The sequence below is a fragment of the Carcharodon carcharias genome, chromosome 3 (assembly GCF_017639515.1).
Source record: "Carcharodon carcharias isolate sCarCar2 chromosome 3, sCarCar2.pri, whole genome shotgun sequence".
Lineage (NCBI taxonomy): Eukaryota > Metazoa > Chordata > Chondrichthyes > Lamniformes > Lamnidae > Carcharodon > Carcharodon carcharias.
The window spans coordinates 107504189-107529566 of record NC_054469.1 but is presented as its reverse complement, the minus strand read 5'-3'; the positions used below and the strand labels follow the sequence as shown (position 1 = coordinate 107529566).

The following is a 25378-nucleotide window of genomic DNA, read 5'->3' as shown; positions in this document are numbered from 1 at the left end:
ATGTTGACATTGGTCCTGATTTATTCTTATTATAGCTTTTCATAGTAGTTTAATACAATTGAATGACTTCTCATTTCAGAGGGAAGTTAAGGGTTAACCACATTGCTGTGGGTCTGGAATTGCATATAGAACAGACCAGGTAAGGATTGCAGATTTCGTTCCTTAAAGGACACTAGTGAACCATTGAGTTTTTGATGACAATCAAATAGTGTCATCATTATCATCCATGATTTCTTATTAGCTTTTCATTCCATATTTAATTAACTGAACTGAAATTACCTAAATGCCTGTCCAGGTATTATTAATCCAGGCCTCTGGATTACGAGTCCAGGAATATAAGCATTATAGGCAGAATTTTACATTCAGCATGCGAGGGTGGGCCCGTGATGAAAAAATGACGTTGGGCATGCACCCCGACATCATCGCGCTGTCTTGCGATATTTCGGTCAGCGGACACGTGCTGGAGTCAGCTGTGCGCCCGCCAATAATTGAAAGGCCGATGAAGGCCATTAACTAGCTAATTAACCCTAATTTTTATGCTGCCCGTCGAACCTTACAGCTGGTGGGCAGGTGAAAAGGCCAAGTGGCCTTTACGTTTTTTAGGAAAGCTTACCCATGAGCAGGATGAGGTTTCCTAAAGCTTTTACAAATTAAATAAAAAGGTTCTTTGAAAAATAAAAATTTGTCCCATGAGGGGACATGTTTGATTAAATTTTTAATGTTTTCATTTATTTTTTTGAAAAGCACTTCAATCTCCCTGAGGCATGGAGCTGCCTCAGGGAGATGAAGTACTTATAAAAAAAATAAATAAATGGAACGAGCGCTGGACCCGACTCTCCCACCTCCCCCAGCCCGCACAGGTAGCGCTCAGCTCTACTACGTGTGTTCCATGCTGGGCGGGCCTTAATTGGCCCACCCACATGAAATGGCGGTGCCGAGCCAATGTAAAATCCTGGCCTATGCTATCACAACCACATATTGAAGCAATGATATTAAATGTAAAAATCACTGACTTTTCATATTCATGAGGCTGATATTATAAGCATAACTATTAACTCTAGTTTCTTTTAACTCAACAACATTTAAGCTATGTTATTGCAAAACTGCAATTAAACCAATGGGAGAAACTCAGGAGAAACAGAGGTTATCAACAAATTCTTAATTTTATTGGTGAAAACAAAAATAAGAAAAAAACTGAATGATAAACTGTCTAACAGAAACAAACCTTCTGTCTTTAAAAAACAATACCATATATTTTTCAAACCTTAATTTTATAACAATTTTTAATTAAACATTATTTCTGATATCTGCCCACATGTGGGGACTTTTAGAGCAGAGTCATGTCTGAAGCCACAGTTCTGTGATTTAGTGCATACTCCAGTGTGGAATAGCTTGATATTTGTGGGTCCCTGAAACAGTAGGATATACTGCTATTATATGCTCTAATTATAGTCAATTATTAAGTCTCGTCAAAGCGATATGTCAACTAGGACTCTCTAGACTGAATTTTACGCTGGGTCAGTAGCTATGCCCCCTTGTATAAAGGACAGGGACAAGCCCATCCCCACTTGGCTGGCTTGCCCCACAGCCATTAAATGGCTGACAGCCCTATAACTGGTTTGAGGTGAGGTATCTGCTCCTTGCCAAGATGAAGTCCGCCTCTGAGAGTTGCTGGCCAATTGGAGCTCTCGTGTCCCAGCAGCTCCACCGGGAGCAGTGGCTACTGCCGAGACTTCAGAGGAAGGCATTCAGCACTGCAGCTGGGTAGTAAGGTTAGTCTGAGGTCTTTCTGGAATCATGCAGGCAGCCCCAGTGAGGGGATGATGGGGGTAAGGGACATGTTAGGAAAGGAGAGGGAGAGAGGTTACACCTTGGGGGGTCTCCGATGGGCATGTGGTGCCCAGCAAGGATGCAGTCCTCCCCACAGCCTGGCATCTAGGCTTGCCAGGTTTTATCTGGCAGTTTGGTAGGTATGGGCCTCTCCTGCCATAGGTAAAATTTCAGCGGCAACAGAAGGCAGCCTTAAGTGCTCATTAATTGGCCACTTAAAGGGCCTCAATTGGCCCACAGGTGAATGGTCTGCCCGACACTACCCTGCTGTGATAAAACTGTAGCAGAGGCAGGCGAGGTTGAGTAGGTGTTGGTACTGCACTAATGGCATCGTGCCCAATTTTACAGCTCCCTGTAATCTCGCCGCTGGAGGTGCTTTATCACAAGACTAAAGCTGCCTGACCATTGGGCTGGTATGTGAACTCTGCCTGAAAGAGGTATCTATATTGCTCAACTCTTTCAACCTTCACATTCCTCATTTTGTTATAAATATAAGAAATTCTGGATTTTTCTAAAAAGTAATTTTGTTACACACTGTACATTCCCACATGTCAAAACCTTCCATCCATCCTTCCACATGCAACTGAGAATACATCTGTGTGGCTGAGGACAATCTTGTAAAATTGACTGAAGCTGCCTCAGTCCCCACTGCTCAACTTCCAGCTTTACATAAATTGACCCAACTTTAAACATAAAAACATTTTGGTTGTGTTCATAAGATGGCTCATTTCTTCCCATTTTTAATGTATGATTGATTAGTAATAACATACTTACGTGCATGCACATTGAGAATAGGCTTTTTACTTCAAATTCCTAGCATATCCATTTATTCCTAGCATTGCACAGAGCAGAATTGAAGTTGCAGAACTAAAAATAATCTTTCTTTAAAGCTTGCACATTTATGGAAACACTGTAATCTTAATTTGTGGTTTCATTTTATATAAATCTTTGCTTCTTAAAGTATTTAAACATGGATTCTGTATCATCCCTAAACTGGCCATCCAATCATGGTCCAACCATTTTAAGTACATTTTTTTGATAGGTAATTCATCTGCTTCAGATTGTCTTCAAAGTGGTTTCTAATTTTCCTCTATTATATTATGCTTGTGTTTCAAATTCTCAACAGTATACAAACTAAAATGAAATAGGTGAAAGCAGTTTTGAATCCAGACTTCAGCATTCCCAATTATACCCTGTTAACTGACCTCTAAAGGGTAGTCTTCTACCGTCCTCCTCAGTGGATCCACAACCTGCCAGCAAATGAGGATGCAGAGATCGATAAGCAGCATCCCACCGACAATAATAAGCAGTTTCTGGTCCTTGATGATCTAATGAGATAGAAAATACTCTATGAAGTTCCCAACATTCAAACAAAGCCATTTCACATACTTTCTCCGAAGTTAAAATTGAGATGACTAACTGAGCTCATTTCGAAGTTCAAACATTACCTTAAGTAACCAGATTCATTTAACAGTATTTTAGGATTTGTTGGTAGTAATTTCCTTATTTTGTTGAATGATGTTTACTTTGTCCTGATATTAATCTCCAGGTGTAAGAATCAATAGGTCAGTTGCCACAGTGTGCCCTTACATCATACAAACTCAAATCTGACTTTATAAGCATATTATCTAATAAATATAGCATTGCACACTGTTGAACAAAACACCTTTATTACGGTATGTTGCCTCCTGCCAGCAGGAATCACAGTGGCATGTTGAGCCCCCATTCCAGGACTGGAACATGTGATCATAGCTGACCTTCCAGTGCAGTACAGAGGAAGTGCTGCACTGTCCTTTCAGGTGGACATTAAAGATCCTTATCACCACCGACAAAGAAAATAATTAAAATAGTTTAATTGGTCATCTATCTTATGCTTTTTAATGGCACTTCATTGTGCGCAAATTGGCTCAGTGTTTTGTCTGAATTCTATTAGTGACTGCGCTTGAAGAGTACTTCGTTGACTGTGAAGTGTTTTGGATCACCCTGAGGTAATGACAGGCACTTTTAAATGCAAATTCTTTCTTTTATTGGAAGTGATACAAGTCCTCACTTGTCTTAAAAGTTAATGCTTAATGGAAGAATACTTAACATATCCAACTGCATGGTTCAGGTTGCTATCCATGCATCAGATTTACAAAAAAAAACAAATCGTTGCAAAAGATGCAGATTCTATTAATTTACAACCTTAACTTACACTACATTTGAAGAAACGAGATCTGGTGCAACTCTGCACATGCCGTCTGGAATTTCCGAGCAATATTTTGCCTTTGTATTACTGGTTCAGGTACAGCCTTTCGCAACAGTACAGCTCCTTCCTCTCCCAGTATTAACATAAAAGCAAAACACTGCGGATGCTGGAATTCTGAAATAAGAACAGAAAATGCTGGGAAAACTTAGCATTTTCTGTTTTTATTTCAGATTTGCATGGCATCCTCAGTTTTTTGTTTTTATCTTAGTGTTTAATTCATTGCCACTTGTCTTCCAGGAATGCCTACCTTAACGAAGTACTATTGCTCTCCCCGGCAGGATTTCCATTTGTCTCTTTCGTCCTGTTACATCTTTGTCAATGTCCTCTTAGCTGTCACCTACCCTGACCTTCTGTCTTATTCCACCTTCTCCACTCCCAGTTAAATGGTATAAAATCCAACACATTTCTACTTCTCTTTAGCTCTGAAGAAGAGTCATATGGATTCGAAATGTTACCTCTGTTTCTCTCTCCACAGATGCTGCCAGACCTGCTGAGTTTTACCAGCATTTTCTGTTTTTATTTCAGATTTCCATCATCCGCAGTATTTTGCTTTAATGTTAGTGTTTAATTCATTGCCGCTTCTCTTCCAGGAATGCCTGCCTTGAAGAAGTACTGTTCTTCTCTCTGCCAGTATTAATGTTGGTGTGCCATGAATGGCACCCTGCCTTCCCATACCGATCTTTCAGCCATGCAGTCACATTCCTAATCTGCTAAACTCTTTGCCAATTAGTATATGACTTAGGAAATAATTCCATGATTAGCATATATGAGGTTGTTTTTTTAAATTTGGCTCCTAGCTTCTGATATCCATTGTGCTAAATGACTGAGCTGTCTTTTACATTAATGCATCTTAGTAACTATATATTGTTCAATATTATTGACTAACAACTATAGGACTATTAGTGATGCCTTTTCATATTTTCTTCTTTCGGTAAGAAAGAAGAATCTGTTGCATCTACTGAATTCAATAGCTTGTATTTATATACTGTATTTAATGTAACAAAGCATCTCATACTGTTTAATTGTTGAGAGACAGTCCCAAGTAACTGTAAAAGGGAGTTAGCAGAAGATCACAGCCATTTAATCAGGAGGTAAAGCTGAGTACTGTCAGCATTAATATGACTGTTGAACCCATGGTTATGGATAATGTCACCAAGATGCAACACACAGATGATGATTAAGAGGGGATCAAGGATGAAACCTTGGCATACCCTCAAGTCTTCTGCAGAGCTGGAGAGAGGAGCCATTTGCATAACATTTGCTGTCCATATTGAAACAAAATGGATTGAAACCCTGGGAGGGGAGGGCAATGGACATGGATCATACAGGATAAACAATGGAGGAGTATGATGCAGGCAACCAATTTGAAAAACAAAGCGGTGCCAGATAACGAGGAGAGATAAAGAACTGAGGTCAAAGTAATAAGAATATTATTAGTGACTTTGACCAAAGTGGTCTCAATGCTATGGAGAAGCTGTAGGTTGGGCTGAAAGGATTCCAACAGAAAGTAATGAGAGAGGTAGGCACAGAGTGAGACAAAAGAGTCAAGAGTACACTTTATAAGGAGAAAGTTGACTCCAGCAATTTTGAATGGGGGAGGATAATATCTAACAAAACTAGAAACCATATTATCACAGGGACCTCAATCACAATATGTTGATCTGACAAAGATGCTGGCATGGTGCATCATTCTGAGCCTCTTGCCTCTCCCACTCCTCATTTTCAAAAATTATTATGCAAAACAGTGCTATATCCATTGGCAAGGTCATTCCAGCTGCTTGGTTTTTCTGTATGTGTTGGGAGTGGGGGTGGGGGGGTGGGGGGGGAGGGGGTGGCCGGGGATGGGGGGCGGTTGTTGGTATGGGGATCCAAAAGATTTCAGTTGCACTAAAATGGACAGCACTTTGCTTCAGCAGAATGCAAGTCCTTTATTATTTTTACATAGGATGTGGGCATCACTGGCAAGGCCAGCATTTGTTGCCCATCCCTAATTGCCCTTGAACTGAGTGGCTTGAAAGGCCATTTCAGAGGTTAAGTTAAGAATCAATCACATTGCTGTGGGTCTGGAGCCACATGTAGGCCAAACCAGGTAAGGATGGCAGGTTTCCTTTTATTACAATTGATAATAGTTTCATGGCCACTATTAATGAGACTAATTTTATATTCCAGATTTATTAATTGAACTCAAATTCCACCAGCTGTCGTGGTTGGATTTGAACCCATGGACTGAATTATCCCCCCGTTGGGGGGCAGTTGATGGGCAGGCACGTACGGGTACACTTCTGATCGGCTCCCCTGATTGGAGGCAAGGCGCCATTTTATGTGGGCAGGCCAATTAAGGCCTGCCCACCATGATGTCCATAGAGAAGTGCTACGCGTTCCCTGTGCGAGAGGGGGGATTCCTAAAATTGAGAGTGCGCTCTTTTGCGCATGCGCACGTAAGAGCGCACTCATCTCCGTGATGCTAAGTGTTCGAAATATGAAAAAGCTCAAAATAGAGAAATAAAATTTCCCTAACATGTCCCCTTATGTGACAATATCACATGAGTTTGGACATGTTCATAATTTCCAAAAAAACTTTATTAAAATTTTTAAAACCCAACATGAAACCTCATCCCGCCCGTGGATGAGGTTTCATGTTTTTTATACTTCCTGCTGGGGCTCCTGGCCTGCCCGCCAACCTTAATGTTGGACGGGCAGGTCCACTGATTACTTTAATTGCCCTTGAACTGAGTGGCTTGAATTGGCCATTGACAGGTTGGCAGGCATGTAACTGATTTTGCTGAGCTCCCACCTTCCTGAAAATTTAAATGGGGCGCGGTGACGTCGGGAGTTCCACCCGATGTCATCCCGCGTCATTTTACGTGTCGGCGAGTGGGCCCCACCCCCGCTCACCGATGGTAAAATCCAGCCCCATATCTCCAGAACATTAGCCTAGGCCACTGGTCCAGCGACATTACCACTACACCACTGTCTCCCCTTAATTTTCAGTAAGAATGAAAGAAATGAAGGTAATTACTTTAAATGTTAGTTATGTTGGCATCAGATCACTGTGGGGCATGTTACAACAAAATAATTAGGTGGAAATCTACACTAACGCAATGGTTGCATAAATCCAGGAAACTTGGGAGAATTTGGATTTTCCATGGGAAAGCAGAGCCATGTAAATATGTGGCAGAGACTTTTAGCAGACAAATCTCAGAAGCATCACAAACAATCATAGAAATTTGCAACCAGCTCAAAACTGATGTAAATCAGTTACGCAAAAAATTCTCAGAAAAAAATGGTGCAATGCTATTCTTATGCCATAGTTCCGCAAAATCATTCATGCCAATGTTCATATTAGCACTAACTACATTTTGCATATTTTGCATTGCGTTTTCACAATATAGTTTAATACACTGTTTAGCTTAAATATTCTTAAGGCAACAGGGTTAATGTCTGCTGATCTAGTCTGGCATGAATCCTGATCAGTGAGAAGAGGTAGGACACAATTTAAATTCTCCGTGATGGTTTATGTTTAATTTTATGGCCAAGATAACCAATTATACAAGTAAATGAAAGCATTGGATGACAAATGCAGTGAATAAGGGGCATTAAACTTTATGTATTCTGTCCTTGTCCCACTTGGAATTGCAGTGAAGAGCATTTTGTTTTGGGATACTGAAGAAAGGCAAATATCAGCTGAACATATTATTGCTTCAAAGAATTGTTATTCCAAATTATGGCAGTAGACAAATGTGTGCTCTGGAAGGTAGAGTTTAGACAAGCAAATGATTTATGATCTGTGTCAAGAGTAAAATAGCAACCTGAATGCAAAGCACCAAGGAATTATGTTATGTCAGCTACACTCAAAATCACTGCTGCATTAACATTCTATACTGCACCAACTTTTCAAACTCCGACAGGTGATATAGCAGGGATACAGTTCTCAGTGTTCAACAATGTCACTTAGATAACAACCGCATGATGAGACAGACTGGTTTAATATATTCTCCATGAATGCCTCACAGCAGCACTGGAACAAATGTTTTTATGTGATAGCAGGATCTCCAAACTCAATTTTTATATCCTACAGTCCTAAATCTTTCATATTTATGCCAGGACGTTTGACTTTGGCGAGATTGTAAAACGGGTGACACCAGGTGTCGCCTGTCACACAGTCTGTGCACTTTCCTTTTCTATTGGTTTTAATGAAAAGGAAAAGTGGGCGATTTATAAAATGGATGGCTGAACCACTGCCAAAAGTTGCCTGCCCGGGAATGAATGGTTAAATCAACCCCAAAATCTTTGCGTGTTCCGGGTCATGGAACCAACCTGGAATACTCTTGTGGGTTCGCATCAACGGCTGATACATGCTGAACACATGCACAGCAGGTAGGATCTGCAAAAATTACAGCAAGTGATACTATCCCACTGGTTCTACCTTTATTCACTGTATCACCAGGTTCTGCTCCCTGTCCTCAACAACATGTTGTCAGATTTGCACTATGTGTGGTAGTGGGCAGGAAAAACAACTATTTACCCGTTGGCTACAATGGCGCCCTCTCACACCGTATCGTCCCAAACCTGCCACGTTAATTATGCATTCCCAGGAAACAAGCCATTTCGATGGCGGGTGTACTCTCATTCGCCCACCATGCCATCACCTTGCCGCTTCATAATGCTGGGCGCAACATTTAACGTGCAGCCGCGCGCACACCTCTCAGTGCTTCCAGCCCAGGGTTACTGCACAGAAGGCAGGATGGCCCAAAAAGGCAAAAAGACTGCAGCCTCTCAAAGACAGCTGGACCTTCCTCTCCACTCACTTGACCATCATCCATTGTGAGCAGGCCCTCAATGGTGACTTTTCAACTGCTGTGAGATGATTCGCAGTAGCGCCATGTCCTTGAAAGTCCACCCAGCATGGACGTTCCTTCAGTGTGCCGTTGCTGTCGGGCTCCAGCATCTCCTGCTCCTTGGATGTCCACGGTGTGAGCAAGGCCCTGGTGGTAAGTCCCGACTCCTACACGTCACAATTGTCAAGACGTGTTCTGCACCAGCATGTTTTCCTGCCGATGTGGACGGATGATCCAGCGTGGAGGGATAATTCCAATGAGCTAGGCTTATAAAGATACGCTGATGTAATACAATGATGGTTCCCGATATCCAATGGTGGGAAACGTGGCCCGCCATTGACGGGCTGAAGGGACAATCACAAACATTACATCATGAAACCAATTTCTGGCCTTCTCATCCGATCATGCTGCTGAATACGCCCGATGCCAGCGGGCACAGAAAATTCCGCCCTTGGTCGCTGGAGCTGCATGAGAGGTAAATGGTGGGAGGGGGTGGGAGGTAAATCATGGGGGCCAGGCTGTCAGACCCCAGCACAGGGGGATGATGGGGATTGGGGTCCTGGGTGGATAGGGCAGGGCAGGGGAGGGGAAACATGGAGGTGGCTGGAGCTTTCCTGTCTGAAGACCAAGCAGTGTTACCTGCCAGGTTTCCAACCTGTCGACGCCCCAGCCCACTGCCTGTGAGACAATGGTGGATGCTGAAAGTGGCCATCAAGTGGCCAATAAGGACCTCAATTGGGACAAGGGTGAGCAAGCTGCCTGACTTCTCCCCGACTGCTTGTAACATTGTGGTGGTGCAGGGGCATTGGGAAAGGTACTAATGGTATTTCACGGGTGCATCCCTGCCTGCAAACCTGCCTGCAGGGAGCATAAACTGCTGTCCTATGAGGTTATAATAAATTCTGTATGTGCACCCTTAAGTTTCTTTACTCCTTTCCAGTTCTTAGCTCATTACCATTTAAGAAATATATTGATTTATCATTCTGAGGTGCAAAGTGGATGATATTGCATTTCCCCATGTTCAAATGCACATGCCACAATTTGACCCACTCACTTAATCTATCAATGTTCCTTTCTACTCTCACCTACATTACTTTATGTGCCACCTAACATATGTAGTCAGTAGATTTGAAAAGGCGTCGTTCTATTCCTTCATTCAAGTCATTTATAAATATAGCAAAAAGTTGAAACCCCAGTACAGATCCCTGACAGACACCACAAATGGTATGCTGCCAATTACACTCCATCCCCCATACATCCTAACCAATTCCTTACCCATGTAAAAAGGTTGCCTCCAGGTCCTTGTACTTTGATTTTTCCTAACAGTCTTTGTAAAGTACCTTATCACCTTCCTTCTGAACATCCAGAAAATAACATCCTTAAATTGTCCCCTATTTGTCCCATCAATGAGCTCCTTAAAAATTCATCTAGGATAGTTGGACATGATTTGCCAGTTACAAGTCCTTCTGATTGGTTTGTATTTGTCCAAGTGTGCTCAGCCCCCAATAACAGATTTGAGTTACTTCCCACAATAGATGTTGAACAAATTGATACAAATTTTCCTGATTTATTTTCCCAGCTTTCTTAAAAATTACTTCAATTTTCCAATCTAAGCAGAAAATTCCTGAATCAAACCTTGGTTAACCATTGTCTAGCTAGAAATGGCATGAAGATATTTCTGGGAAAATGAAAAAGGCTAGATGCAGTGCCTTCTGCTCAAAAATATTACTGTATCACTGTCCAACACAATTAACAAGAGCTCAGCAATTAAGTCGATTGACTGTTTTTCCAATTTTGAAAGCCCTTACTGGATTCTTGTTTCCAAATTTGGTTCCAAGTCCATTCCTGCATAATTGTTAGATCCTCAGGGTCACTAGGTTGTGACATCAATTACTCCTCTGAAATATTATCACTTTTGTATTGAAATGCTGCATTGTCTATCTTCTTAAAAAGGCAAATTCACCAATTGCATGCTCCCAGTGGGCAGCCATGCTTGAAGGGCATTTGGATAGGAAACACAGATACAATACTGTAACAACAAATTCCTTTCAAAGTAATTCTTTGCTGGAAACTTGAATTTACACTTAAGTGTCAGTTTGGCTCATTTGGTAGTGCTCTTGCATTTAAGCGTGGAGGTTGTGGGTTTGAGCACTTCTCCAGGGCCTGAGTCTTCAGGTCGGTATGCGAGGGTGCCTCAGGGAGATTTCCGCACTCTTTTGCACGGATGCACGAAAGAGCACAGGCCCCAACTCTCCCTCCTCCCCCCAGCCCGCACAGGTAGCGCTGACCGGTTCTGGGTATGCATCACACTGGGCGAGCCTTAATTGGCCCGCCCACGTAAAATGGCAGTGCGGAGCCAATCAGGCCACCCAATGGGAAGAAAATTCTCCCCCAAGACTTTGGCACATAGGCCGGAAATTTCCGTCCCTGTTGGCATCAGGCGTCAAGGCAGGCATGTGTGGACAATATGGCTGGAAGGCCAAAAATCAGCTTCACAATGTCGTGAAACCAGTTGGCAATCGTCTGCTCCACCTGTCAATGGTTTGCCACGTTTCCCGCCGTTGGATGTTGGGAACGTCATTTTAATATATCTGCATATGGTTTTAAGCCCTGTTTGCCACAATCATCCCCCCATGCTGGATCATCCGGGCAATCATATCGACGTGTTTCACCACAGCATTTAAAAGGTGTGCACCTGGAGAGCTGGACTTCAAGGGGAACTTGGAGGTGAGTGCTCACTAACATTGAGCAGCACTTGCGAGGGTTACCCGTTCGATTTCAAGTTTGACGCATCAGACATTCAGACGAAGGCACAGGCAAGTCACTTTTTCCTGGCTGGCCGACAGTGCGGTGCCGGGGCAAGGGCTGCCCTGCGGTCGGGGCGGGTTGGGGCTGTTGGTGGAGGTTGGTGGAGGTGGGGGGAGGCGGGCAAGGCAGCAAGCACGAGGCAAGTTTCGGGAGCAAGGGCTGCACTGCATCTAAGGCGAATTGAGGGGGCAAGGCAGCACTGCGTCTGAGGCGAGTTGGGGGGTGCAAGGGGCAGGGCAGCCTGGTCTGATGGTAGTGCACAAGCACATGCCGGGGCTGAGGGGCGGTGATGGCAGGGGAGGGAAGTGGCCACGCATTAGGGAAACCTTGTATAAATTGAGCATTCCTCTGCAGCTGAGATAGTTGAGGTGCAGCCACATTGCTATGCTTGGAGTCAGGCATCTAGCTTATCTGCCCTCTCAAGCAATGCAGAAACCTGAAAGTGCCCTCAAATATTGCAAAGCTTTTCACCCCTTGGGCACAGGCTGCAAACTAATGAGTATTTTCATGGACTGTAAAACAATTGGACAACTGGGCAAGTTGTACAATCTCCTTGCAAAAGATGGCAGTGGAGCAGCCACTGGTGGAGGCACTTTTGCAACGTCATCATTCAGGTTTGGACCAGTTTCCCCTATGGTTCAAGCTAACAATGCAGCCTTGTTGCTCAGGTTAGGAGAATGCCTGTGCTTGAGCTGAGAGCGCAGCACGCAGTGGGTGAAGCTGCCACCAATCAGTCAGGTGGAGAAGAGCGGAGGTAGCTGGGGTTTCGGGCAGCTGTGCAACTCTGGCCATCCAAGTGATGGCCAGCACTCTCCGGAATGCATTAAGGGGCTTTCAGACTTAGCCAAGAGAGGTTCTTATTACACCCATGTTAACCCACACGTCTCTCTCTTTCATCCTGGAGGAGGAGTACATCAGGAGCATGGTGCCTGGTAACTTAGTTTTATGCTTCATGGTTTATAGAGAATGTAGATGAAGGAGAGAGCAATGGAGGCACCTGGTTGGGCAGAAGGAGGAACAACAACCTCAAGAAGGGCAGCTGGGGCTCCTGCACAAGCCGCTGAAGAGTCACAGTGAGCCCTCGCTGGTCGGTGCCTTGCTAGACACACGGTCTATAGATGGCATTTGTCATTCTTGCAGATGACCGAAAGCCAGTGTCGCCAAAGACTGCACATTTCCAGGGAACTGGTTGTTCACATCTGCCACCTGCTGCAGGATTTGGCGCCAGAGGGCCATGGAGGGCATCCACTGCCAGTGGCTGTGAAAGTGACTGCCGCACTCAATTTTTATGCCAGTGGCTCCACAGGTGACCTCTGTGGGATATCGCAAGCCTCCACCCACAAATGCATCCAGGTGGTTACGGATGCCACATTCATGAAGGCAGACAACTTTGTGCATTTCGCCTGGGATCAGGAAAGCCAGGAAGCAAAAATGCTGGGATTTTTGCAGATCTCAGGTTTTCCACAGGTGCAGGGTGCCAGGTTGCCAGGGTGCACTCACGTGGTGCTCAGATCTCCATGACAACAAGCAATTAACCACGTCAACTGTAAGGGCTTCCATTTGCTGAATGTTCAACTGGTGTGGGACCCCCACAAACAGATCCCGCAGGTCTGCGCATGGTTTCCAGGGACAGTCCATGACTCCTACATTTTCAGTTGGTCTCAAATCCCTGACATCATCCAGGGTCCACAGAGACTGTCGGGGTTGGCTTCTCGGGGACAAAGTCTACTCACAAATGATGTGGCTGATGACACCTGTGTGGGGGTGAAGGTATAATGAGGCTCATGCTGCAACTTGCAACTTGATAGAGCAAACCATCGGGATGCTGAAAATGAGGTTCCAGTGCCTGGACCCGTCTGGTGGAGCCCTGCAATATAGTCCACAGAGGGTGTCGCAAATCATCATCGCCTGCTGCACCCTTTAAAACCTGGCACTGCAACGGGGAGAGGAGCTGGCTGAGGAGGAGATGGAGGAGTTGCACATCACCTCCGATGAGGAAGATGTCGACAAGGGTGAAAGTGAGGAGGTCCTCAAAGGTGATGATGATGGTGATGAAGCCATTGCAATGGCCAGATGAGGCAGGCGCGCTTGGGAGGCCCTCATAGCTTCTAGATTTGTGGAGGATGATGACGGCATGCTGTGAGGAGGCACTTTCGATCCTCACATTGTATCTATGACCATATGACTCCAGTCTGGCTGATGGCAACGCAGATATCCTCTGTGCTAAGGCTCCTGTCATGGAGACGCAGCAGATGCCTATGGTCCCTACATTCCAGAAGGATGATGATGACATGCAGAAAGGATACTCCATAAATTCTCACACAGCTTATGTGAATATCTGCCTCCTGTCTGGCTGATGGCAGATCACTTGTGTTTTGTGAACATGTTCATATCATGGAAATGCAGTGGGTAAACTTTAACTTGTCCTGATTCTATGGCATCCTTTGTGAGCTGAATCCTCACTTGGTTGCGCACCGTCAACCTCACTATTAGCACAGGAATGGTCCAGATCTTCGCCAGCCAACTGGATGACTCTATTTTCAAAGTCTGTGAGGACCTTGATTTCAGGCATTCCTCCACCAGTCCCTCTTGTTTCGTGTCCTGCATGAATATGCTTGGAGAGAGTGTAAATTGGATACCTGCTAGGCCAGATGATATGTATGCCTGGCAATTGTGGGCAGTGAGTGGTCCCATGGATGGGATGAGGACAATGAAATTGTGCATGAGGGAGTGAATGGTGATGTCCCTTGAACTGGCAGTGAATGAAAATGTGTGAGTTGAGAATGATGAGAAGAGTGATTTACCCTAGTGGAATGGAGGACATCATTCATCCTCTCTCGGCATTGGGTGGCTGTCCTGGTGGCTGTCCTCTTTGCAGAACGTTGGCACTGACCACCACTGTTACCACCTTACATGCTGGATTGGTGACCTTGCTTGCTGGTCTTCTCCCAGAGCAGGGGGTAGAGAACTTCATAGTGGGCCTCCAGTGTGTCCAGTAGGTGTTCGAGGGAGGTATCGCTAAATCTGGGGGCAGCATGTTTCCTCCCTTTGGCAGCCATCAGTTCCCAGCAGCTTCCTATCCCTTGAAGAGGGCTAGCTCTGTGCAGGGGTGGCCTTTAAATATGGAGCCTGGTTTACTGAAGGCCTGAGATGATGACGGGGTGGACAAATCAGAGGATGCCCCACAAACAAACTGGCAGTTTCCCAGGAATGTATAATTAATGAGGTGGGAACAGGATGATACGGAGCGAAAACCCACCATTGCGGCTGACGTGTAAAATGTCTTATTTCCCCCTGCTACTGCACTTAGTGCAAATTTGGGACGATTTCCCCTGTAATCTAGGCTGTTGATTCAGTGCAATGCTGAGTGAACATTGCAGTGTAAGATGTTGATCTATTAAATAAGATGTTAAATCAAGGATCTGGTGATACAGGTGGACCTTAAAGATCTTATGGCACTATCAAAAGAATCGGGAGTTCTTCAGGTGCCTGAGTCAACATTCTTCCCTCAATCAAAAACAGATTAAATACTACATTCAATTTATTGCTTATTGTGGAATCTTATCATGAACATAATGCTGTAACAACAGTCCCCTCTCTTCAAAAATAATTCAGAGCCTTGAGCAGTTTTGAAGATGGGATATCAATGTATAAATGCAAGTTATTCTTTCAATTGGGTCTTTTTGGGTCATTCCAGCACGTTGGGCAGCAATTTTTTTACTTCACTGAGTTTGCAATCATTTGTCCACGCTTAACTGGAGTGCACTCCTTTTGCCCAGGAATAACATGATTCCTCAATGAGGAGATGCAGCTCCACTGTTGAGAGTTCATTCTGTTTTCTACGGATATTAATAAGCTGCTCAGCTATAATATCTGCCATTTATGTTCATGCTTTGCTCCAATAAGATTCTAAATATTGACCTAAACTTCATTTAGATTGTTCAGTGAAAGTGCAGTCTGTCACTTTATTATATTAACAGCTGTCTTCCTGTGGAATTGCAAATGATGAGTCAGAAGTTTTATTAGAATAGGGGAGTTATGCCACGAGAGATATGGGGACAGTCCTGAATTATTTGAGCAATGGAACATGAGTCTGTAGTCAGGCAGCTTTAGGATAGGATCTTAATGTCTAGCAATACTTTACTTTTTGCCTGCCATCTGGGAACACTGCTTTGAAGTCTAAACACTATTGCGGTTTAGAGTTCTGGAAGTATTGGACCAGGCCTGAACCTTTGAACATACTGACAGACAAACAAAATAGGAGCAGAAGTAGGCCATTTGGACCCTTGAGCCTACTCCACCAATCAATAAGATCATGTCTGATCTGCTTGTGTTTCGAATTCCACATTCCCATCTACCTCCGATAGCCTTTGATTCCCTTGCCTAACAAGAATCTATCTACCTCTGTCGTAAAAATATTCAATGACCCCATTTCCACTGCCTTCTGAGGCAGAGAGTTCCAAAGTCACATAGCCCTTTGAGAGAAAAAAATTCCCCTCATCTCTGTCCTAAAAGGCAAACCCTACTTTTAAAACAGTGCCTTCTAGTTCTGGACTCACCCACAAGAGGAAACATCCTTTCCATGTCACCCTTATCAATACCATTAAGGATTTCATATACTTCAATCAAGTCACCCCTCACTCTTCTGAACTCTAGTGGAACCAAGTCCAGTCTGTCTAATCTTTCCTCGTAAGACAATCCACTCATTCCAGATATCAATCTAGTAAGCCTCCTTTGAACTGCTTCCAACACATTTATATTGTTCCTTAATAAGGAGAGCAAAGCTGCACACAATATTTGAGGTATGGTCTCACCAATGCCCTGTATAACAGAAAAACTGAATAAATTGGTGAAACATGATTTCCCTTTCACAAAACCATGCTGACTCTTCCAGATTACCTTGCGTTTCTCTAAGTGCCCAGCTATAACCTCCTCAATTATCAATTCTAACATCTCTTCCACAACAGACGTCAAGCTAACAGGCCTATAGTTTCCTGTTTTCTGCCTCCCTCACTTCTGGAATAGAGGGATTATATTTGCTACTTTCCAGTCAGATGGAAGCTTTCCAAAATCTAGTGAATTTTGGAAAATTAACACCAATGCATCTAATACCTCAGCCACCTCTTTTAAGATCCTAGGATGAAGTCTGGCAGGACCAGGAGATTTGCCAGCCTGCAGCTCCATCAATTTGCTCAGTACTGCTTCCTGAGTGATTGTATTTTCACCAAGTTCCCCACTACCTTCCACCTCCTGATTTACAGCTATCACTGGAGTGTTTTTTGTACCCGCTATTTTCTTATTATCTACTATTAACTCCCCATTCTCACTCTCTAAAGGACCACCACTCACTTTATTTACTCCTTTCCTTTTTAAATACCTGTAGAAACTCTTGCTATCTGTTTTTACATTTCTAGCTAGCTTCCTCTCCTACTCTAATTTGTTTCTCCTGATTAATCTTTTAGTCATTCTCTGCCGTTTTTTTAATATTCTGACCAATTATCTGACTTGCCATCTCATCTTTGCGCAGTTATATGCATTTTCCTTAAGTTTGATGCTTTTCTTAACTTCTTTATTTAACCACAGATGGTGCTTATAGTAGAAATATATGTATTCGGAGTATTCTGAAATATCCCCTTAAATGTCTGCCATTGCTTTTCTATTGATCTATCACCTAGTTTAGTATCCCAGTTCACTTCAGCTAGCTCAGCTTTCATGCTCATATAGTTGCCCTTATTTAAGTTTAAAATACTAGTCTAGACCCACTCTTTTCTCTTTCAAAATGGATGTAAAATTCAATCATATTGTGGTTGCTGCTACCTAGGGGTGCCTTCACACTGAGGACATTAATGGTTATTGTTGTCCCTTTACCACAAGCACCCAATGTACTTCTTGTATACTTTGTCCTACATTGTGGTTGCTCTTAGGGTTCCTGTAGACTACTCCCACTAGTGACTTGTTTCCTCCAATATTCCTCAAGAGGGAGGACTGGGGCTGAGAATACTGGGATAGGAAGGTCCTGGTGCCGGGGTGCTGTCTTGGAATCAAGGCGTAATCGGAACAGGGTCTGGAATCTGACAGCATTATAAATGGTCCCAGAATATCTCGGAGAATAGTCTGGGAGCTTATAAGCATTGGCAAGGCCTCAGAGTGGGAAATCTTGGGGAGACATATCCTGAAATCCAATAATAGGAAGGGTGTTCCAGGAGCATCAAGGGGTGCATATTGCCAGAAAATAGCCCACCACAATTTGGTGCCAACTGCCCTGGGACTTTTCAGGTTGTTAGACTGCCTTGTAATTTTCTCTTTTTTTCAGCCAGCTCCTGTCTTAACGTTAAGACACTTTTTTGCATTGCTAGCATGTTTGGCAACTTAATTTTTGTTTAAGATTTGCATTATTTAATCTTCATAAAGCATTCACAATTCCATTGATTAAACAAATTGAGATTTTGTACAAAGATTTACATTTAATCCCTAAAATTAATTCACTGTCTTTCTCAAAGGGGAAAATACCTTAACTGAATTTGAAACCAAGACAGAGAGAGGAGGGTCTGATCAAAATACAGATGTCTTCTTAACATATGAACTAGGAGCAGTCGTAGGCCATCTGGCCTCTCATGCCTGCTCTGCCATCCTAGCGGATCATGGCTGATCTTATTGTGGCCTAAAATCCATATTCTGCCTGCTTCAATGACCTTTGACTCCCTTGTCAGTCAAGAATTTATCCACCTCTACCTTAAAAATTTTCATTGCCCTACCCCTCCCACAGCCTCATGACCCTTTGAGAGACAAAATTTCTTCTCATCTCCGTCTTAAATGGGAGACTCCTTATTTTTAAACTGTGTTCCCCAGTTCTAGTCTCTTCCACAAAGGTAAACGTCCTTTCGGCATCCACCCTGTTAAGTCCCCTCAGGATCTTTTTTGTTTCACGTTCTTCTCAACCCTAATGGATACAGGCCCAGCCTGTCCAACCTTTCCTCATAAGATAACCCCATCATTCCAGGAATCAGTCGAGTGAAACTTCTCTGAACTACTTCAAACACATTTATATCCTTTCTTAAATAAGAAGACCAAAACTGTATACAGTACTCTAGATGTGGTCTCACCAACACCCTGTGAAACTGTAGCAAAACATCCCTATTTTTATATTCTATTCCATTTGCAAGAAATAACAACATTCCATTTGTCTTCCTAATCACTTGCTGTACCTGCATACTAACTTTTCCTAATTCGTGTACCAGGACACCCAGACCCCTCTGTACCTCAAAGTTCTGCAATCTCTCTCCATTTAAATAATATGCTGCTTTTCTATTCTTCCTGTCAAAGTGGACAAGTTCACATTTTCCCATAGCATACTCCATCTGCCAACTTTTTGCTCATTCACTTTCACAACCTTTTGTCCGCTTCACAACTTACTTTCCCACCTATCTTTGTGCCATCAGCAAATTTAGCAACTATACATTTGGTCCCTTCATTCAAGTCACTGACATAAGTTGTTGAGGTCCAGCACTGATCCCTGTGGCACTCTACTCGTCACATCTTGCCAACACAAAACAAACCAATTTATGCCTACTTCTGCTTCCTGTTAGCTAAGCAATATTTTATCCATGCTAATATGTTACCCTCTACACCATGAGCTCTTATTTTGCATAGTAACCTTGTCAAATATTCACTGGAAATCTAAGTACAGTGCACTTACAGGTTCCCTTTTATCCACTTTGCTTGTTACTTCCTCAAAGAACTGCAATAAATTCCCTTTCATTAAACTCTGTTGACTCTACTTGATTGTGGTGAGATTTTCTACATGCCCTGTTATAACTTACTTAATAGTAGATTCCAGCAATTTCCCTATGACAGATGTTTAGCTAACTGGCTTGCAGTTTCCTCTTTCTGTCTCCTTCCTTTCTTGAATAGAAGAGTCACATTTGTGATTTTCTAATCTGATGGGGTCTTTCCAGAATCTAGGGATTTTAGAAAATTAAAACCAATGCATCTACTATCTCAGCAGCCACTTCTTGTAAGGCCCAATGATGAAGTCCATCAGGACCTGTGGACTTGTTAGTGTTTAGTTCTAATAATTTTCTCAGAACCTTTCACTGGTGACTGTAATTGTTTTAATTTCCTCCCTTCCTTTTATCTCCTGATTTACAATTCCTTCTGGGATGTTATTTGTATCCATAACCATGAAGACAGGCACAAAGGGTAGAATTTTCAGTTTCCGAAACTAAGTGGTGTGGCGGGCGGTGTCCGCGGCATGTTTCCTGCTGTTTGGAGTGGCAGGAAATGACACCCGATTTCATGCTCGGAAGCAATCTAATTATGCATTGGCAAGTATCTCACTGAATCACATGCTGGGTTGGGAACTGATTCGTCCACACCACCATTACCGAATGGGGTCAAAGGTCCGGGCGCCATATGTAAGCGCCATCTGAGCACACACCTCTGGTGCAGGCGGTGGTGTAGAGCTTTGTCACCTGACTAGTAATCCAGAGAACCAAGGTAATGCTTTGGGGACCTGGGTTCAAATCCCACCATGGTAGATGGTGGAATTTGAAATCAATAAAATTCTGAAATTAAAAGACCATGAAACTATTGTCAATTCTCAGGAAAAACCCATCTGGTTCACTAATGTCCTTCGGGGAAGGAAATCTGCTGTCCTTACCTGGTCTGGCTTACATGGGACTCCTGACCCACAGCAATGTGGTTGACTCCTAACTGCCCTCTGAAATGGACTAGCAAGCCACTCAGTTGTGTCAAATGGCTAAAAACAAGTTATTAAGGAATGAAACCGGACATCAATCTAGGCAGCAGAAACGACAACGGCAATCTCAGCCCTGTCGACCCTGCAAAGTCCTCTTTACTAACATCTGGGAGCTTGTGGCAAAATTGGGAGAGTTATCTCACAGACAAGTCATAACAGCCTGACATGCTCATACTCATGGAAACATACCGAAGATACAATGTGGCAGATCCTCAGGGTGTCACCATCCCTGGGTGTGTCCTGTCCCAGTGGCAGGACAAACCCAACAGAGGTGGCGGTACAGAGATATACAGTCAGTAGGCAGTGGGAGTCCTCAGCATCGACTCTGGACTCCATGAAGTCTCATGGCACTAGGTCAAACATGGGCATGGAAACCTCTTGCTGATTACCACGTACTGCCCTCCATCAGCTGATGAATCAGTGCTTCTCCATGTTGAACACCATTTCAAAGAAGCACTGAGGGTGGTAAGGGCACAGAATGTACTCTGAGTGGGGACTTCAATGTCCATCACCAAGATTGGCTTTGTAGCACCAGTACTGACCGAGCTGGCCGAGTCCTAAAGGACATAGCTGCTAGACTGTGTCTGCGGCAGGTGGTGCAGGAACCAACAAGTGGGAAAACAGACTTGACCTCATCGTCACCAACCTGCCTGCCGCAGGTGCATCTATCCATGGCAGTATTGGTAGGATTGACCACCGCACAGTAATTGTGGAGACAAAATCCTACCTTCACATTGAGGATGCCCTCCATTGTGTTGTGTGGCACTACCACCATGTTAAATGGGATAGATTTCGAACAAATCTAGCAGCTCAAGCCTGCGCATCCATGAGGTGCTGTGGGCCATCAGCTGCAGCAGAATTGTAATAAACCACAACCTGTAACCTCATGGCCAGGCATATCCCCTACTCTTCCATTACCAAGCCAGGGGGTCAACCCTGGTTCAATGAAGAGTTCAAGAGGGCATGCCAGGAGCAGCGTCGGCATACTTAAAAATGGGGTGTCAACCCGGTGAAGCTACAACACAGGACCAAGCCAAACAGCATAAGCAGCAAGTGATAGACAGAGCTAAGCAATTCCACAAGGATCAGATCTAAGCTCTACAGTCCTGCCACATCCAGCCATGAATGATGGTAGACAATTAAACAAGTCACTGGAGTAGGAGGCTCCACAAATACCCCCATCCTCAATGATAGGGGAATCCTGGAACATCAGTGCAAAAGATAAGGCTGAAGCATTTGCAACAATCTTCAATGAGAAGTGCCAAATGGATGATCCATCTCAGCCTCCTTTGGAGGTCCCCAGTATCACAGATGCCAGTCTTCAGCCAATTTATTTCACTGCATGCAAAATCAAGAAACAGCTGAATGCACTGGACATTGCAAAGGCTAAGGGCTCTGACAACAATCCGGAAATAGTACTGAAGACTTGTACCCCAGAACTTGCCATGCCCCTGGCCAAGCTGTTCGAGTACAGCTACAACACTGGCATCTACCCGGCTATGTGGAAAATTGCCCAGGTATGTCCTTTACAGAAAAATCAGGAGAAATCCAACCAGGCCACTCACGGCCCCATCAGTCTACTCTCGATCAACAATGAAGTGATAGAAGGAGTCATCAACAATGCCATCAAGCAACACTTGCTTAGCAATAACCTGATCACTGATGCTCAGTTTGGGTTCCGCCAGGGCCAGTCAGCTACTGACCTCATTACAGCTTTGGTTCAAACAGGGACAAAAGAGCTGAACTCCAGAGATGAGGTGAGAGTGACTGCCCTTAACATCAAGGCACCATTTGACTGAGTGTGGCATCAAGGAGCCCTATCAAAACTGCAGTCAATGGGAATCAGGGTGAAAACTCTCCACTGGTTGGAGTCATACCTGGCATAAAGGAAGATGGTTGTGGTTACTGGAGGTCAATCATCTCAGTTCCAGGATGTCACTGAAACAGTTCCTCAGGGTAGTGTCCTAGGCCCAACCATCTTCAGCTGCTTCATCAATGACCTTCCTTCCATCATAAGGTTAGAAGTGGGGATGTTCGCTGATGATTGCACAATGTTCAGCACCATTTGCCGCTCTTCAGAAACTAAAGCAGACCGTGTCCAAATGCAGAAAGACCTAGACAATATCCAGGCTTCGGCTAACAATTGGCAAGTAACATTCTTGCCACACAAGTGCCAGGCAATGATCATCTCCAACAAGAGAGAATCGAACCACCACCCCTTAACATTCAATGACATTACCATCACTGAGTCCCCCACTATCAACATCCTGGGGGTTACCATTAACCAGAAACTGAACTGGACTAGCCATATAAATACCGTGGCTACAAGAGGCGCTAGGAATCCTGGGGCAAGTAACTCAGCTCCTGACTCCCAAAAGCCTGTCCACCATCCACTCAGCACAAGTCAGGAGTGTGATGAAATACTCTCCACATGCTTGGATGAATGTGCAGCTCCCATAATACTCAAGAAGCTTGACAATGTCCAGGATAAAGCAGCCGCTTGATTGGCACCACATCCACTAACATTCACTCCCTCCACCACCGATGCACAGTAGCAGCAGTGTGTACCATCTACAAGGTGCACTGCAGGAATTCACCAAGGCTCCTTAGGCAGCACCTTCCAAACCCATGACTGCTACCATCTAGAAGATCAAGGACAGCAGACGCATGGGAACGCCACCACCTGAAAGTTCCCCTCCAAGTCACTCACCATTCTGACTTGGAAATTTTTAACTGTTCCTTCCCTGTCGCTGGGTCAAAATCCTGGAATTCCTAACAGTACTGTGGGTGTACCCATGCTACATGGACTGCAGCAGTTCAAGAAGGCAGCTCACCACCACCTTCTCAAGGGCAACTAGGAATGGACAATAAATGCTGGCCCAGCCAGCAACACCCAAATTCCATGAATGAATAAAAAAAACAAAAAACACACATTTCGCTCTCTCCAGCCCAGCTGCCTTCAGGATAGGTATCGAGATGGCTGCAAAGAGAAAGAAGGCTGCACCCAGGTTTAGTAAAGGCTCCTTTGAGGCTTTAATAAAAGGCGTACGCCAACACTATGATGTGTGCTGTACCCAAGGGATGAGTCCAGGAAGCACAACAGCCTTACACTCCATCCTGGGAGTTGATAGCAATTTGGGTCAGCACAGCTGGCAATCGCCCCTGCAATGCTATCCAGTGCAGGAAGAGGATGAATTATCTCATCCGCTCAGCCAGGATAAATTAACCTTCAACTTACTCTAATCTCACACTATCATCATGGTATCATGCACTGAAAGGACTGCACTCTTCGTAGATTTCACACAACATGAGCAGGGACATGTATCAGCACTGGTTGTCTCACGAATACTTTCACATCACCACCATCTCAGCAACATGCTGCACAAACTCCATCCTTAGCTCTTCCTGGGGAGGGGTCACAGCACACAGGAAGCTCGCATACTTTTCAACCTCTGCTCCATCCCCTCTCATCACATTACTTCCTTTTGTCTTCATGTAGCCCACACTTGCTCACAACAGCAGGGAGAGAACCCAGATGGGAAGAGGGATAATCAACATCACGGAACTCCATAAATTTGAGGAGGATGCTGCCAAGCTGGCTGGGGGAACAGGGATCACTCCTGTGTGGTAGGTGGTACTAGATTCACCCAGCCACCTAGTATGGATAAGCCCTCCATGAGTTGATCACATCCTGACATTCACAGTGAGTGACATGCAATCTTGTATTCTGCCTGCTCATGAACTAAATCTGTCGTCTCTCTCTTAGATGCAATGACAGGCACCAGCAGGTCCATGCTGAGGAGGAGGGCCAACACAAGCCCCAGCCCCCAGCTCACCTCAGAGGAGGAAGCTGAGGAGCCATCTGAGGAAGATCCGTCACTGCATTCAACTGCACCCTTCACCAGCGCGGAGACACACACCTCGGTGGGTCATAGATTTAGATTAGGCTCAGGGTCACATTCTGGGGAACACCTTACTGACATGTCTCCACAGCCATTGGAGGCAGTGACAGCCCATGGCTCTGGAACTCAGAGGACTGTTGGCGATCACATGATGAGCGTCTGCAAGCGGCCACCAAGACAATGCTGCAGATGCAATGACAGGCGGTGGAAAATCTGGCAGAGATGCTAGAGTCACTCAACAGACCAGAGCGAAGGATGGAGGTGACCGTCCGAGTTTTGTCTGATATTGTGGTTCCGACATGTGAGCACCTCGAGGTCATCACGGGAAGGGTGGCGACCGCCTGGAGTCCTTGTCCAGCAGGTTTTGCTGGATTTGCACTCCGAGCTGCAGTTCATGGCTATAGGCGTTTGGTGGGATCTATTAGTAGCTACGCCAGAGGTGGGCAGTGTAGCTTGACTTCCCTCCAGATGCCTCTTCCCCTCAAGGAGCCAGGGAGGGGCCCTCAGGCACCTAAGGGGAGGAGGAGCATCAGCCAGACACCTGGGGGCCTCCAAACAGGACACTCCAAGATTGTACAACTGCTCCAAATCCTCTCTGCCTGTGAACCCATCAACTCCAGCTGGTCAGGGTACCTCTGGCTCTGGTTCATATATTTGCATATATGTAAACTTCCCTAAAACTTATTACCGAATCCAGCATACTGTACTCATGCACATGCTCCTCCCTCCTTTCGTTCACCATGGGACCACTATTGGAAACCCTCTTCTTAAAACTCTGCTTGTCTCTATCCCTTATTCAACGTTTCTCAAAACCCATCTCTTCAATCAAACCTTGGGTCACCTTTTCTTGGATTGGTCTTCTTCCTTACATTTATCTGTGAAATTCCTTGGGTTGTCTCTTCATGTTTCAGGTGCTACAAAAAAGTAAGTTGCAGTTGTGGGAATAAATTTCTAAGAATTCAATCTTCAGTTTATTCTGAAGTTCTTTGGGAAA

General features: G+C 44.4%; 1 protein-coding gene across 1 annotated transcript in view; it reads right to left on the bottom strand.

Annotated features, from left to right (window-relative positions):
• The window catches only part of gabbr2 (gamma-aminobutyric acid (GABA) B receptor, 2), a 969806-nt gene that overhangs the window by 144435 nt on the left and 799993 nt on the right, over nt 1–25378 (bottom strand). The window contains exon 13 of the mRNA XM_041183971.1: nt 3036–3158. Within this exon, the coding sequence (XP_041039905.1) occupies nt 3036–3158 (123 nt within the window). The remainder of the gene's footprint in view (nt 1–3035; nt 3159–25378) is intronic.